This window comes from Rhipicephalus sanguineus, chromosome 2 (assembly GCF_013339695.2).
Source record: "Rhipicephalus sanguineus isolate Rsan-2018 chromosome 2, BIME_Rsan_1.4, whole genome shotgun sequence".
NCBI classification, from domain to species: Eukaryota; Metazoa; Arthropoda; class Arachnida; order Ixodida; family Ixodidae; genus Rhipicephalus; species Rhipicephalus sanguineus.
This window is the reverse complement of record NC_051177.1, coordinates 54,245,385-54,258,919: the sequence shown is the minus strand read 5'-3', so window position 1 is coordinate 54,258,919 and position 13,535 is coordinate 54,245,385. Positions and strand designations below refer to the sequence as shown.

At 46.3% G+C, this 13,535-nt stretch overlaps 1 protein-coding gene across 1 annotated transcript in view; it reads right to left on the bottom strand.

Annotated features, from left to right (window-relative positions):
• LOC119382970 (nascent polypeptide-associated complex subunit alpha, muscle-specific form) overlaps positions 1-13,535 on the bottom strand; it is a 32,178-nt gene that overhangs the window by 2,855 nt on the left and 15,788 nt on the right. The window contains exons 9-13 of the mRNA XM_037650908.2: positions 10,796-10,864; positions 9,261-9,395; positions 3,179-3,368; positions 2,122-2,183; positions 1,918-2,043 (exon numbers count right to left, since the gene is read on the bottom strand). Coding sequence (XP_037506836.1) covers positions 1,918-2,043; positions 2,122-2,183; positions 3,179-3,368; positions 9,261-9,395; positions 10,796-10,864 — 582 coding nt within the window. The remainder of the gene's footprint in view (positions 1-1,917; positions 2,044-2,121; positions 2,184-3,178; positions 3,369-9,260; positions 9,396-10,795; positions 10,865-13,535) is intronic.

Here is a 13,535-nt window from a genome sequence, read left to right as displayed (position 1 = left end):
GTTGAACTAAACATTGTCCAGCTCGTAGCGATAAAACTGACCAGTGCTTGGAGCGATGTCAAGTAAAGCACCGTCATGCACTGTTTCCTTGCGGGCCTTGGTGCCAGGTGATGACTGAGTGCGTCATGACCGCTGACTACGGTGTACGGTGCGTCAGTGAATTTCGCTACTTATTAGTTTCCAGGCACCATATCAAATGGGAGCACAGTGAGTGACTTCATCGGTGCAGATAACGACATAGCTGTTTCTAACTGCATCGATGACGAGATCATAGCTGACGTTGCCGGTGCTGCGGAAATGGACCCGTGCGGTTTGAAGATGCCAATGCCGCCGCTGCTGCCGTCCCTAAACCCTTTACAGCGCTACAGAGCTTGCATCGGCGTTCAGCATCGATCACCGGTGTTTTGGCCGAAGGTGCTGAATTTGCTTATTTGGAAAGCTTCAATGACATTGCCAATGACTTGATGAACTTCACGGCGCACAAGAAGCAAGACAAGTTTACGGACTACTTTCATGCGAAATAAAGCACGGTAACTTGCAAAAGAAGCTGTCGCCTTGTTCTTTAGCCTATGTGAACGAATCGTCATATTCGTGCTTTTTACCATTTCCGAAAACTGTCGAGGCCTGCAGTGCTTTAATTAGAGCCTTAAATACGCATGTTTTGTATTTCGAATTATCGATATATCGAACAATTTCGCAGTCCCCTTCGTGTTCGGTATACTCGGGATCGACTGTACATACTCCTAGGCACGAGCGGTTTCAAATAACCCTTGTGTTGCTATATGCATTATTTTTGCTTATAATGTTCATTTGTCACATGTCAAAAGCTTGTGGTGCAAGTTGCTGGTAGATTTAATCTGTGCTCTTCTCACGTAAATAACTTTGGCACTACCACCAAGTCACCACTACACTCAAACCTCGATATAACGAACATGGACAGTACAATGAATTATCAGTTATAACGAAGTAAATGAAGAATAGTCTTGTCATAGACACATTGTTACAAATATATGTTTACAAATAATGAATTTTTGGATATAACAAACATATACGAGTCAGATGCAACTTTGTTATAATGAGGTTAGAGTGTATTCCTTTCTTTCATGTTCTTCAGAGCACCTACGGGCAGGAAATTGACTAGAATTTTCCAATATCTTTCCTAGTACTGCAGGCTACCTCGTTTCCTTTGCAATTAATCAAAGTACCCTGATGTCACACGGAAATTTAGTTTTCGTCTCATGCTTGGGCTTTCGCTGAACGTTCCTCATTTGAAATGGAGCTCGAAAAACAGCCCACATGCACGTACTCCTCCATGCAGTACCGTAGGCAAGGAACTTCTTTAAGGGGAAGGGGCAAGAAAGGGCGTTCCACTAATAATAATAATAATATCTGGGGTTTAACGTCCCAAAACCACGATATGATTATGAGAGACGCCGTAGTGGAGGGCTCCGGAAATTTCGACCACCTGGGGTTCTTTAACGTGCACCTAAATCTAAGTACACGGGCCTCAAACATTTTCGCCTTCATCGAAAATGCAGCCGCCGCGGCCGGGATTCGATCCCGCGACCTTCGGGTCAGCAGTCGAGCGCCATAACCACTAGACCACCGTGGCGGAGCAAAGGGCGTTCCACTGGGCATGCAGGTGTTGTCTTATGTCATTTAATGCTGGGTGGAAAGAACTTTCATTTTATGGAATTTTGAAGGGGAGACAGCAAGTGCCAAATGTGTTACCTCCTGTATGCCCCTGCCTCAGTACCTTCTGAAGCACCCTGAAAGACTTGCGAGTACGCATATGCACAGCTCACTAAAGCAAAGGTAGCTAGCAACGTTGGCACTAAACCGAGAGCACACCATGACGAGCTTGACATTTCGTTCAGAAAAATCACTCACACTTCACCACGAGCAATGGTAATGTACCTTTGCGGATGTGTTCTTCGATATTGGTTGCACAAAGGAAGCCGGGAACTGCCCTCTCCTGCCTTTATGCTCTCCGTACAGCCAGTCCTTGTTGATACGAGAAAGTACGATAACCGTGTCTCCTTCCTGCAAACGGAATTGTTGTGTTCACTCGGCGACTGCTCTAGATGGCCGGCAGCAGACGTGGGTAAAGGCAATACGCACCGAGAATCCCAGGTCTCCGTCTTGTTCCGCATTAAAGCTGTACAACGCGATTGCTGGGCACCCTAAGGAAATAAAGGAGTGTCATAGACATTGCCCCCACTTATGCACAGTTTCAAATCTAAAAGTTAAGGATACTTTAAGGAGGCCCCACACTGCTTCTGATCTGTATAGTACAACGCTGCCGCGTGAGACAAATATTAACCTCCAGCATGCAGCATGGAATTAAAGGTATCTTAATATAGTACGAACCACATGTCCTCCCTCTTGCAAATTTAGAAAATCCTCACTTTTCTTTTTTCACCTCGAAAAATGCCAGCAATGAGGCAGGCAAGCCCACGGTGCCAGCAAATGAGTGGGGACATGCATCTATCGCATCGCATTAGAGAGACACTAAAGTGAAATAATGAATCAGTTGATATTGATAAACTGTACTCCGAGAACTCTAATGCCATTAATTTCACCATCATAGGTTTATTAATAGAGGACAAAATCAAGATCAAAGTTTCATTTTTAGATTTTGCGCCAAGATCACCACACGTGACGTCACGAATTTCAAAGTGTACATTTCGTATTTTGGAGACATTAGCTAGATGAAATTCCGTGAAACTTGGTATGTCAAGTCTATGGCCCCTCAGAGGACAAAGTACTTCATTTTTACCGATGAGGTACGAAGGATTTACCAGAGGCGATCAAAATCTACGACGTCGCTCTTTGGTGCAGGAAATTTAAGGTTGTATCACCCCCCACATTTTCTTTTTGTGCGCTTTCTCACTTAACAAGTGTCTTCTCGCAGCAAGCGGGGAGATTTTGGAATTGTGAAAGAGTAATTGACTAATATGAGAAAAATCGTTTTTCCCTTTTGTGACCCTCTAAAGGCTGAAAATTTTCGAACCATCCTTATGGCCCTTTTAATTTGGCACCATAGATTCATTTCATCAAAGAGCACCGATACAAGTAAATGCAAAACCTAAAGCAACCTTGGAGGGATGCATTGGGTACGAGAGATTTTGCTCTATGTGAACAGCGTCAGCCCATACCAGAGAGAAGCAAAACTTGCCTGCTGGCTGGGCTTCAGGCTCCAGGAATGCAAGAGGAAAACGGCCCCTTCTTCCGTGGATCTCTCCGAGAGCCCAATCGCTGTCCAAGACACCAAGCAGGCGCACCATGTTCCCTTGCCGAAGGCTCAGCTCCTGGCTGGACTCTGCCTCGAAGTCGTACAGAGCTCTGCGGTACGTCGCTGAAACACCCTGCAGAAACACCAGAAGTGGAGGAAAAAGTACCCCAGCAGGTTTAGTGAACAACATAACGCTAAAACTAAACACACTGCTCATACTTAAAGTTGTAAAGAACTGCTAAAATGAGTTACACAAAATTAAAATTTTCAGTTAAGTTGATCCCAACAGAAGGCTCTGGTTAGCATCCCTTTGATATCTGGATCCTGAAGCAGGCCTTTGCTGAATAATTCAAACTTGACTGATTACTTGCAAATTTACACTTGCTCGCGCACTTTATGGCTTCACCAAGATGCTCACAGAAATGTCCAGGCAGGATGAAAGCTGTGGAACATTGTTGCCTGGTGAGTTGCGTTGTCTGCAAGAGGCTTTAATGATGCCAAGGGGCAACAATGTCTGGTGGCAGAGTAATAAACCTTTGTCTCGTACGACTGAACTTGCCTTCCTTGGTGAACAATGTGTGGTCTTCCACCAATGGAAGCAGCTTCTACACTCAGAGGAAGCAATTACACATTCTACCGTCAAGCAGTTCACGAAGCAAGCTTCACCTTTAAAATTATTGCACTACCCAATGTGACTAATTACCAACCAGCACCTCTTAGCGTCATGCTGACCACACAACGGTCCGTCCAAGTCATGCTTTTGGAAAATGCATACGAGTACTGCAGCATAGACCGCTTATAATGTAGGTCACTGGAGTCGCGAATATCCACGCTATAACCAAAGGCTGCACGTGGGCAAAACATGACCAACAGGCAACTGCGCGATTCCGACAATCGAGGCATGCACCTGAGGTGTAAGTTCGCAGCCACTTAAATTTGCAAATGTTGAATGGTTAACGTCCACACACCTGCGGTGCCGACGTAACGAATGCGGGAAAAAAAATAATAGCGTGCCGTAGCACAAAGTTGCCAACTAGCTTTTTAGACCTCCTCATTTATGCGGACTTCGTCGCAGTATACTACACATCGCAGAAACTATACGTCAAATGCCAATTGAAATTCCGCACGCTTTCGATTTCCCTGGTGCTTGCGCAATGTCGAAAACAGTGACGACCACGAACTACCACTCGGGTGTTGCACATGCACACCCTCAATTTCAATGAAAATGTAAGTCACCCCTTCTAAATGCAACAACTGCAAAATGTTTCGTTGACTCTACACCAATCTGCAACTTTGATAGTCGGCGGCCAGTATTGACAATGCAGCTACCACTCGTTGGGCCTAGCGTGCGGGTTGCAACTTGGCAAGGCATTGTGGGAAGGTTGCTCAAGATAACACAGAGATTGGGAGTAGAAGAGATCGCACTCACGAGCTAAACCGAGGGCAGCACGTGCAAAATGAAGCTTCGGTTCACGGTCAGGAGAACAGCCACGGCAACTATCCTGCAAAAGTATTCCAAGTCTGCCAGCTCCTGGCAAAGAAAGCTCTATCGCGTTTTAAATGGTCGTCACTTGTGGGGTAACTATTTGGTCGTCACTTGTGGGGTAACGACGACGTAACTATTTTTCCGACAGAAAACCGAAGAGCCAAACAGTGGTAATATGGACTTGATGTGGACGCAGGCACTCGTTTGGAGTCTAGCGCGTGCATGCCAAGCAGCCAGAGCAAAGGGGGCAAAGGCTGCTCTGTCGCCTCCTCACACCGCGCGCCCATGTTGCACTGCTGCCCCTGTATTTTTCTAATATTTTTTTAATACTTCGGAGCAAAATTGCAAGAAAAAATGTTGCAGAGGATCCCTAAGCATAATCTTATGTGATAGGAACATGAAAGTGTTTCTTCTGGCAAGGTTGGTGAAGCGCTGGAGGGGTGCTTGTAAGTGGCGTTCCCCAGTAGTCTTATAAAGAATGAGGCAATGCTGATGCTGAACGGCATTTATTTACATGATTTGGTACAATCAAAGTGGCGCGCTCCCTTCGAGTCGGGAGTTCCTTGTCTGCTGCGCGGATTTCCCTCTCCTATTCCGCAGCTGCGAGTAGTTTCTGCGGCAGTTGTTGGTGCCGGCGTCAGTTCCGGTGGGAGAGGTCACGTGTTTTCTGCACACTGCTTTTGCCGATGCTGGGCGAGTTCGCGAGTCCGTGCTTTTGCAAACCTGGCCAAGTAATGCTTTCGTGTTAAGATGTAGTGCAAAAGATGGCCAAAAAAAAAAAAAAATTCCTTTCGCACCGTAACCCATAGACTTGGCGGCAGAGTGCTGTCCGCTGCATGAAAACAAAACCTTGCTGCTAGCTGTCGCTTAGCGACGCAGGTGACGTAACGTGCAGTATTGCCACGAGCCTGGATAACTTGGTGTTTCACCGTTTTTCGGGTGATACTAATGAATTTTATATCACAGGCTGATTTCGTAGTGCGAAGACATTACTCGGTAAGCACGTTTCGTAAAACAAATCGATCAAGTATAAAACCCTGTTTGCGATATCCGACCACCAGTGGCAAATGCAGTGACATCGCGATCACAAATAGCAACAGAATGCATTTTAAAGCTAGTCTGCACAGGCTCATTTCGTGCTCGACTATGGTCTGTCAGCATCAAACTTTTTCACAGTGAAGTGGAAACGGCGACACGCCTCTTTCATTATAAAAGCTCATATAAAAGAAAACTTATTTTGCACGCTGACGACAGCTACGTTACATCTATTCTGTGTGCCCGAAACCTGTGTCCGTGAGCGGTGCAAACAAAGGAAGGAAATCTTCAGCTGGAAGTCAACCAGGAAACGTTTCTACAGGCCAAACATGACAAAATAACCAGATCTCAATGACAGGCTTGCAGGCGTTCTCAAGCAGCTTTGTATACGCCTCGTGCACCGCCTATAGAGGCGTCACTGATAGCCACCTAGCGGGCGCCGCCGACAGTACGTGCGGGAAGCCGAGCAGACGACAGCGCTTTGTACAGCTTTGCTGTGAGGAGATGAATGAAGTTCGCGGCTGCTATTTCCCCTTCGTGCGGGTGCCAGCCAACTAATTCTACACTGGCAGCTGCAGGAAAGACGCGGGCCTCTACAAAAGTGGACTTGTGCACCATGTTTGTCACGAACGAGCGCTTAACTAAGCGCACGTCGCCGATTTCGAACGACGGCATGAAAGCCTGGCGCCGACGGTTCGTGCGCGACAGAGCGCGCGCATCAAAAAAACAAGTATAAAAAGGCGCCGGGAGCGCGTCCGCGCGCCTCTTACCCTCTCTGCAGAAGACGCCACCGACACAGCCAACGAATGCGAAAGATCGGGATATTCGAGAAAGCAAAGCCGAGCTAGCCGAGCCAGCGGCGCCGTCTGATTCCGCAGACGAATCGGGGAGAGGATCTCGCCCTTTCCCTAGCTTTCGCTGTGCTACGCACAGACGAATCATACGCACCTTCCCGAAACCAGGCGCGAGCAGATACAGGCAATTGATGCAAGCGCAGCAAGCGCGCGGGGCCAGAGTCAGTCAGTGAGGAGTTAGTCGGCGACGAAGTCATGTCGTTCTAGTGATAGCATCGTTCGCTAGACCACAGAAGACATGCTGTTTGATGATCTAGTGCTGTGAGTTAAGTATCAAGAAATGACAGTGACAAGTTTTGAAGAGGGTCGACGAAAAGACATGTGATGACCGACTGCGGAGGAGAACGAACGTCCGCGTGGAGTGAATCGTCATGCCGGTGAATATCAAAGGTGCGTCGCGCAGACCAGCGTAACAAGATCCAGCTATGAGGTGCAGCTCGTGGTGAACATCCGCTTTGTTTTGTTTACAAAGGTGACGTCACAATCACTTCTTGTGCTTTCTGAAGTCAACTATTGCTGCATTTCTGTTTCTGTAAATAATAAATATAGAACTTAGCTTGTAATAGCGCGGTACATGTACTGCGCTAGTACAAGCTAAGTTCATGGATGACCAACTCGCCCGAACTACAACACTTCTGAAATATAGAACGTTTGAGCGAAGTGCCCTGCACGGCGGTCGAACCGAACCAACGCATGCTCAGGCTGATAACTTTGGTCGTCTACCAGTGTCAACATGATCGCGTGCATCCAGCGAGCACCGATATGACAGAACGAAAGCATTAGAACAAGAAGCGACGTGTTAACCCGCACAATGACGAAGCGGCTCGTCTTTGCCAATGAACAGTGGCGATCCATTACTTCCATTGCTCTTGCTCAGGAGGCCTTGCGGTAAGTGAGTAAAACCGTGTTCCGGGCGCGTTTTTGTAGGTGTCTGAGCACTCCACTTCACAGCAATTGTTATTCGACATCCCTTGAAGTTTCGGCCACCACACATACGACGAACGTTGCTTATTTCACTACGGAAACGTGAACAACGCGGAAACACACGTACAACAACGTAGGAAACCACTGCGGCCGTCTGCTTGCTTTCCTGAGAGCAATGATTGAGTTCGCCGCCTACGGCGCTTCCGTCGGCGCGCACTAGGCGTATAGACAGAGCTCGACAAGGTAACGACCCTTAAAACGGCACGGGATCGAGGCATATCTAGAAGAGACCTTAATGCACCTTAATGCCAGCAAAACTGGATCACTGAAGGAAAGGAACTGCCAGCAGAATAAATTTTTCTTTCTACGTGGGTGCATTGTGCTTGCCTTTTCTTTTGCTTCTGATAGTAAGCATAGCAGCATCCCATAGTTTTAAAAGATCTTGTAACATTACATGCAGATAAATTTTCATTTAGAACTCTCGGAAATTCGGTGCGTGCTACATTAAGTACGGTATAAGCAGATGCTGCACTTCTAGTGATCTAGCTACCTTGCCTTGTCTAAAATAGTGGCAGGGTGTAGCGACGGCCATTAACCTTTCGATAGGTCGAAGTTCACGAGGAGAATTATAGGTTTATGTGCATCCTTTAGAAGCGCTACGATTTGATTTTAAGCGAATGAAGCCCTTATATCTATTTTCCGGAAGTTCGAATAATTTGAATAGTAAAGTTCCAGTGCGAATCGAATAAAACAGCAAGCACTATTAGAAAAATATTTGAAAGTTCAAATATTCGAACTAGAGGTGTGCACGGGCTCCGGGTAGCCCGAAAGCCCGAGCCTGACCAGGCCCGCGGGCCGGGCTCGGGCGGGCCGACGTATTTTCACCTCGGGTCCGGGCCGGGCTCGGGCTGCTTGGAGTTTTATCGGGCCGGGCTCGGGCCCGGCGCAAAGCCCGACTCAAGCCCGAAACATAGAGAATGAGCGGGAATTGTTTTCCAGCACGCATACAGCGCCTTTTCCGCTTTTCCTTTCCATTGCAGTTGTTCAGCGAGTAGAGCGACAGTGGTGAGAATGTAGCAGTTACAAAAGATGAGCTCTGCGATTATCTCTCTATGGAATCACCGTCCTGTCCATCTGAAGTTTTATAAAACTTCAGATGGACTTCAGTTTTATAAAACTGCTGCTTGTTTTTTCCAGAAGACTATACAGTCTTCTGGAATGCCAAGCTATATATATATGCCAAGATATGCCAAGCTTGCCAGGCTGGCAAAAAGATATTAGCAATTCCGGCGACGAGTGCAAGCAGCGCGCGTAACTTCAGTTCGCCGGGCTACATAATGCAAAAGCGCCGCACATCGTTGAAGCCGGAATCGGTGGACTGCTTGCTGTTTTTGCACGACAATTTGTAATCTGTGCAACAAAGACTGTTCGTCGTGTGTCGTTTGATCATATTTTATATGCTCAATAAAATGCCAAATTACCGGAAAACGATGTTTTGTTTTCACAGCGAACCTTCAAAAAGCCGGGCCGGGCCGGGCTCGGGATTGTGTTTTCGTACGTCGGGCCGGGCCGGGCGGGCTCGCAGCCCTTTGCCGTCGGGCTCGGGCGGGCCTTCGACAAAGTCAGCGGGCCCGGGCCGGGCTCGGGCTCGGAAATACGGCCCGTGCACAGCTCTAATTCGAACACCCCTAGTTACAAATGATCTGAGCTGTACAATTAAACCCACATTTTCCATGGGAGTCCTCCTCGGCAGAACCAGTACGTCCAAGCAGCTCTTGGGTACCAGGCCTTCTTCGGTGCCACAGCGACACCTGTACCAGTCGGCCCCTTCTTCAGATAGGAGCGCAACGAGGTCATGCACCTGCACAATGTATGGAGAACAGTTATCCAAACAAATTCGGCACAGGAACGCCAGGAATTATTCGTATGATAAAACAAAGGAACATAGAAAATGGTATTGGCAATGAACTAGGTACATTGTAATTTCATGTTACTAGAAAAGGTAAGAACGTCATTTCTATTTAACATAAGAACTAGTATGTACATATTGCGACAGACCTGTGTGATAATTTGTATCAACCAGACACTGGGCTACAGTTTTAACACGTAGATTATCCACGAGTGAAAGGACTAACCAATTGCCATGAACAAACTTTTCTAGCCCTCAAAAGCAGTAGTTAAAGGGACACTAAAGGCAAATAACTATTTATGTCAGATTGAAAGCTCAATGTATGACAACTTCTAAAACGGCAATATTTTCAACAGCAGTGCTCTACTTACTGAGAAATTGACCTAAATGTATCACACGATGAGCGCCACGAGCGGCAAGTTTTGAAAATGATCCCGATGACGTATGAGAGTCTGCCTACAATAAATCACTAGTAATCAAACTAGCAGCAATAAAAAAAGAACCTTCCATGCATCAAAAGACGTAATTAAATGCTGTTCGTTTCCGTTTGATTCATGGAAAAAAAAAAAAGGACCGCTGTGGCGTTGCCATGGAGAATGGCGCGTGTGGTTCAAAGGTTCCGTTTTCGCCGAACTGCGCTTCGCCCGGCGCCCTGCTTCGCTCACGCGGTCGCGTCTCAGTGGTAGTTTAGGGATCGCTTACTGCCGCGTGTGTTTTGCGCGCTCATGAAAGTCGCTCTGACAGAAAGTTCAACAAAATGCCGCATGCTTGTGATATTGCCGGATGCCCGAATGGTGCACAACGCCAGTGCTGCTGTGGGCCCCGCTACTTTCGCTCTGCTGCTACTAGTGTCGGTGGCCGCGCAGTAAAGGCGGGCAACGTTGGGCACGGCAGCAGTGACGTATGAAAGTCTGATTTCAGGCGGGTGATTTGAAGTGTGCTAACGCGATGCGGACCACTAAAACGTGATTTTATTTCAAAATAAGCACTTCTTTGGTATAAAAGTAGCACTACGAGGTTTCTGGACCACTATTTCAACAATCAACGTCGACTTAACATTTGCCTTTAGTGTCCCTTTAAGGAGTCCTGCCCGTCCTGTCCCTGTTCCGTTGTTGCACTCGGGTAGCTTTGCCAGACAGCTGACTCAAGAGGTTAACACTAGAAAACGAGAAAAAGTTTGCAGGGAGCAATACGCAGGGCACTAACGTCAACAATGACCCAGCTGAGAGAAGAAAGCTTCGCATTAAGGTAAGAGTGGCGCAAAGAAACACAGTGCTTCGTATTTTCATTATCGTTAGTACACTTTCAAAAATTTTTGCAGGAATGTCCACATACATAAAACTGACACTTGCCTTTAGCGAGAGCTGCCCAGGTGCAGATGCTTGGTAATCTTGCCTTGCTACAGCTGCTCCTGAAAGGTCCTGCGCAAAAAGGATTGGGGAGTGAATGCATGTAGAAACGAACAACAAAAAGAGTTCCAGCAACACCTCTAGAGAAAGATGTGGAAACAGCTCTAATATTGAAGGGCATCATTTCACAAATGCTTTCCAAGAGGCCGTGTTTGCATGCAATCGTGCATGGTTTAGTAGCAATGAAATGCTCCCTGGACGTACATACATTTCTAGCTATGCCTACATTTTTGTTGTTCTTGCTGCGCAGCTTCATGTTGTAAAACAATGCCTCTGTATTTCTGGCTGTTATCACAGCGTGCATTGAGCTCTGGCACTTGAGTAATCTCAATACACAGTTTCATACTTGGCAGGCAAGTCTGCAGAAACAATGGAAGTAGTCAGTGGTATGGTCAAAGCTTACTGCCACAGGTTTTGTACTGCAGTGCTTTTAGATCTGCAAGAATGTACAAAAGGAGTGCAAACTCGAGAAAAATTTTCTCCAGATTAGAGCAAGTACCTATCAAGTCTGTGGGAATAAAATAGATCATTCTTTGAGGAAAATTTTATAAGCCGGATATTTTTTTTCCAAGACAGCATTGAATGTTAACAGCTTTGACTATGTTTGGATTATTCCCTCCAGCTGTTTGGTCGTTTGTTCTTATCATCTGGCAATACTGGAGCATTTTAGCAAACATTTTCTGCAAAATTGCACAATTATGCATTAATGTATGCGCAATGAAAAACATTGTCAAATCTGCAAAGTTACCATGACTAATAGCATTCCTTGAAGTGCCCCACCTGAAATGGTACACTGGGTGTTGTGTTCTGTTGTTTGAGAACTCTGGCTCATGTCACGCTTTTTGATTCAACTATATTCTGTAATGTGTAGCTTCTTAGCTACGCAAGAGGTTACAAATACATGAATTTCTTAGATACATTCACATTAGAGCACTGCACGGGCCGATTTTTCCGGGCGGGGCCGGGCGGGGCCGGCCCGGCCCGAAAACGCCATGCTCCGGGCCGCCCGAGCCCGGCCCGGCGTTCTTAAATGCGGCCCGTACCCGGCCCGGGCCCGAAAGGTTTGGGCCCGGCCCGGCCCGTTTAGTACACGCCTCGCCGGCAACGGGAAAGGCTCTTCGACGGCGCGCGTTATTGCGCCCGCCGCCGAGTGCTCTTTACCCTCATTTCTGTTTGCTGTTTTCGTGCTTTGCTTACATCTGCAGTGACGTTCAGCAGAATCAAGTGAGTATACGTGACTTTAGGAGCTATGTGCGGTAATTCTAGCATGTGCCATGTCTGATGTCAACCTAGACTGCGTCCACGCGCGTTGGTGTCGTTCGGGAGTTCGTACTCGCACGTGTTTAACTGAGTATTTAAGGATGGGTTACGTTTGTAAAACACGCGGTCAGTAACCGCTCACGGCGCGCCCCTGACATCCAGAGGATGGGCTTGGTTGTCGAATTATGCCAGGGGCTTATTCTGAAAGCAAATTTTGAAGTGATTTCTCAGATAGAAGTTCTTTCATTCGTGCATAGTAGGCTTGTGCGAATATTCGAGCACTTCGAATATTCGAACGGATAATACAGTATTCGAATTCGCTTCGATTCGAATTTAAATTATTGAAAATTTCGAAGTATTTGAAATGAACGAATAGGTGTATATTAGTCCGCTTGTAAACACCTGTAAAGGTGGTTTCACTGCGGTGGAGCGGTGCTATACCGTGAATACACCTTTCCAGAAAAAATTCGCACTGTTCGTTTGTAATTTGTAAAGGTGGTTTCACTGCAATGGAGGTGTGCTACACCGTGAATACTACACCTTTCCAGGAAAAATCTGCACTGCCACAAAGCCCCACTTCAAGGGTAAATGAACATATTACCCTCACATCGATTCATCATTTTTTAAGTTTAAGATTTTTATTTTAATTTTAAATTTTAAAACGTAACATATTTTACAGGTTATCACTTGCATTCTACCGAAAGCCAAATCCTTCTACTATTCAAAGTTGCTTCCACTTCCTCTGAACCAAAAAGAATTACATTTGCATATGTTTGTTACATTATTAAAAAAACGTGCAGGTTGGTTGGGTCATGACAAATATGCTTATTTTGCTTTATAATATGGGATATATACTATTCGAATTCGATTCGAAATCATTCGACCAAAATCACTATTCGCTTCGAATTCGCTTCGAACTTAAATTTACTATTCGCACAAGCCTAGTGCATAGCCAGTGCCTAAGCGAAACAAGGTCCCCGCCTCCTTTTACTTGAAAATTTGTTTACATTGCGAAGTTATTTCAAGCGAAACACTCGTGTGAGACGTGTGTACAGTAACAGTGTGTTGAATAAAGGGTGGTTTAAAATACTAATCAGTCTGTGTGTGTGTTGGTTATTTCCAGAATCCCGGATTGCTTCTCAAGCCTCATCACTCCTGTTGTGAGTCACACTCTGGTCACAACTAGTAATGGGAAAATCCACAGCGGCGTTCGCCCTGTGACAAGAGTCGCTCCGCATCTTGCACTTAAGCTGCACGAAAAACAGCTCCTGGGATGTTAATGACTCATAAGTCACGTTGACCAGTCTACGGAGTCACGCAGGCAGAAACTGGCGCGGCGGGCATGCGAGCGTAGCTGCATACTCGAAATGTTTTTATAGATAAAAACGCGTACATCTTATATACACTAATCTAGGCAGTTTAC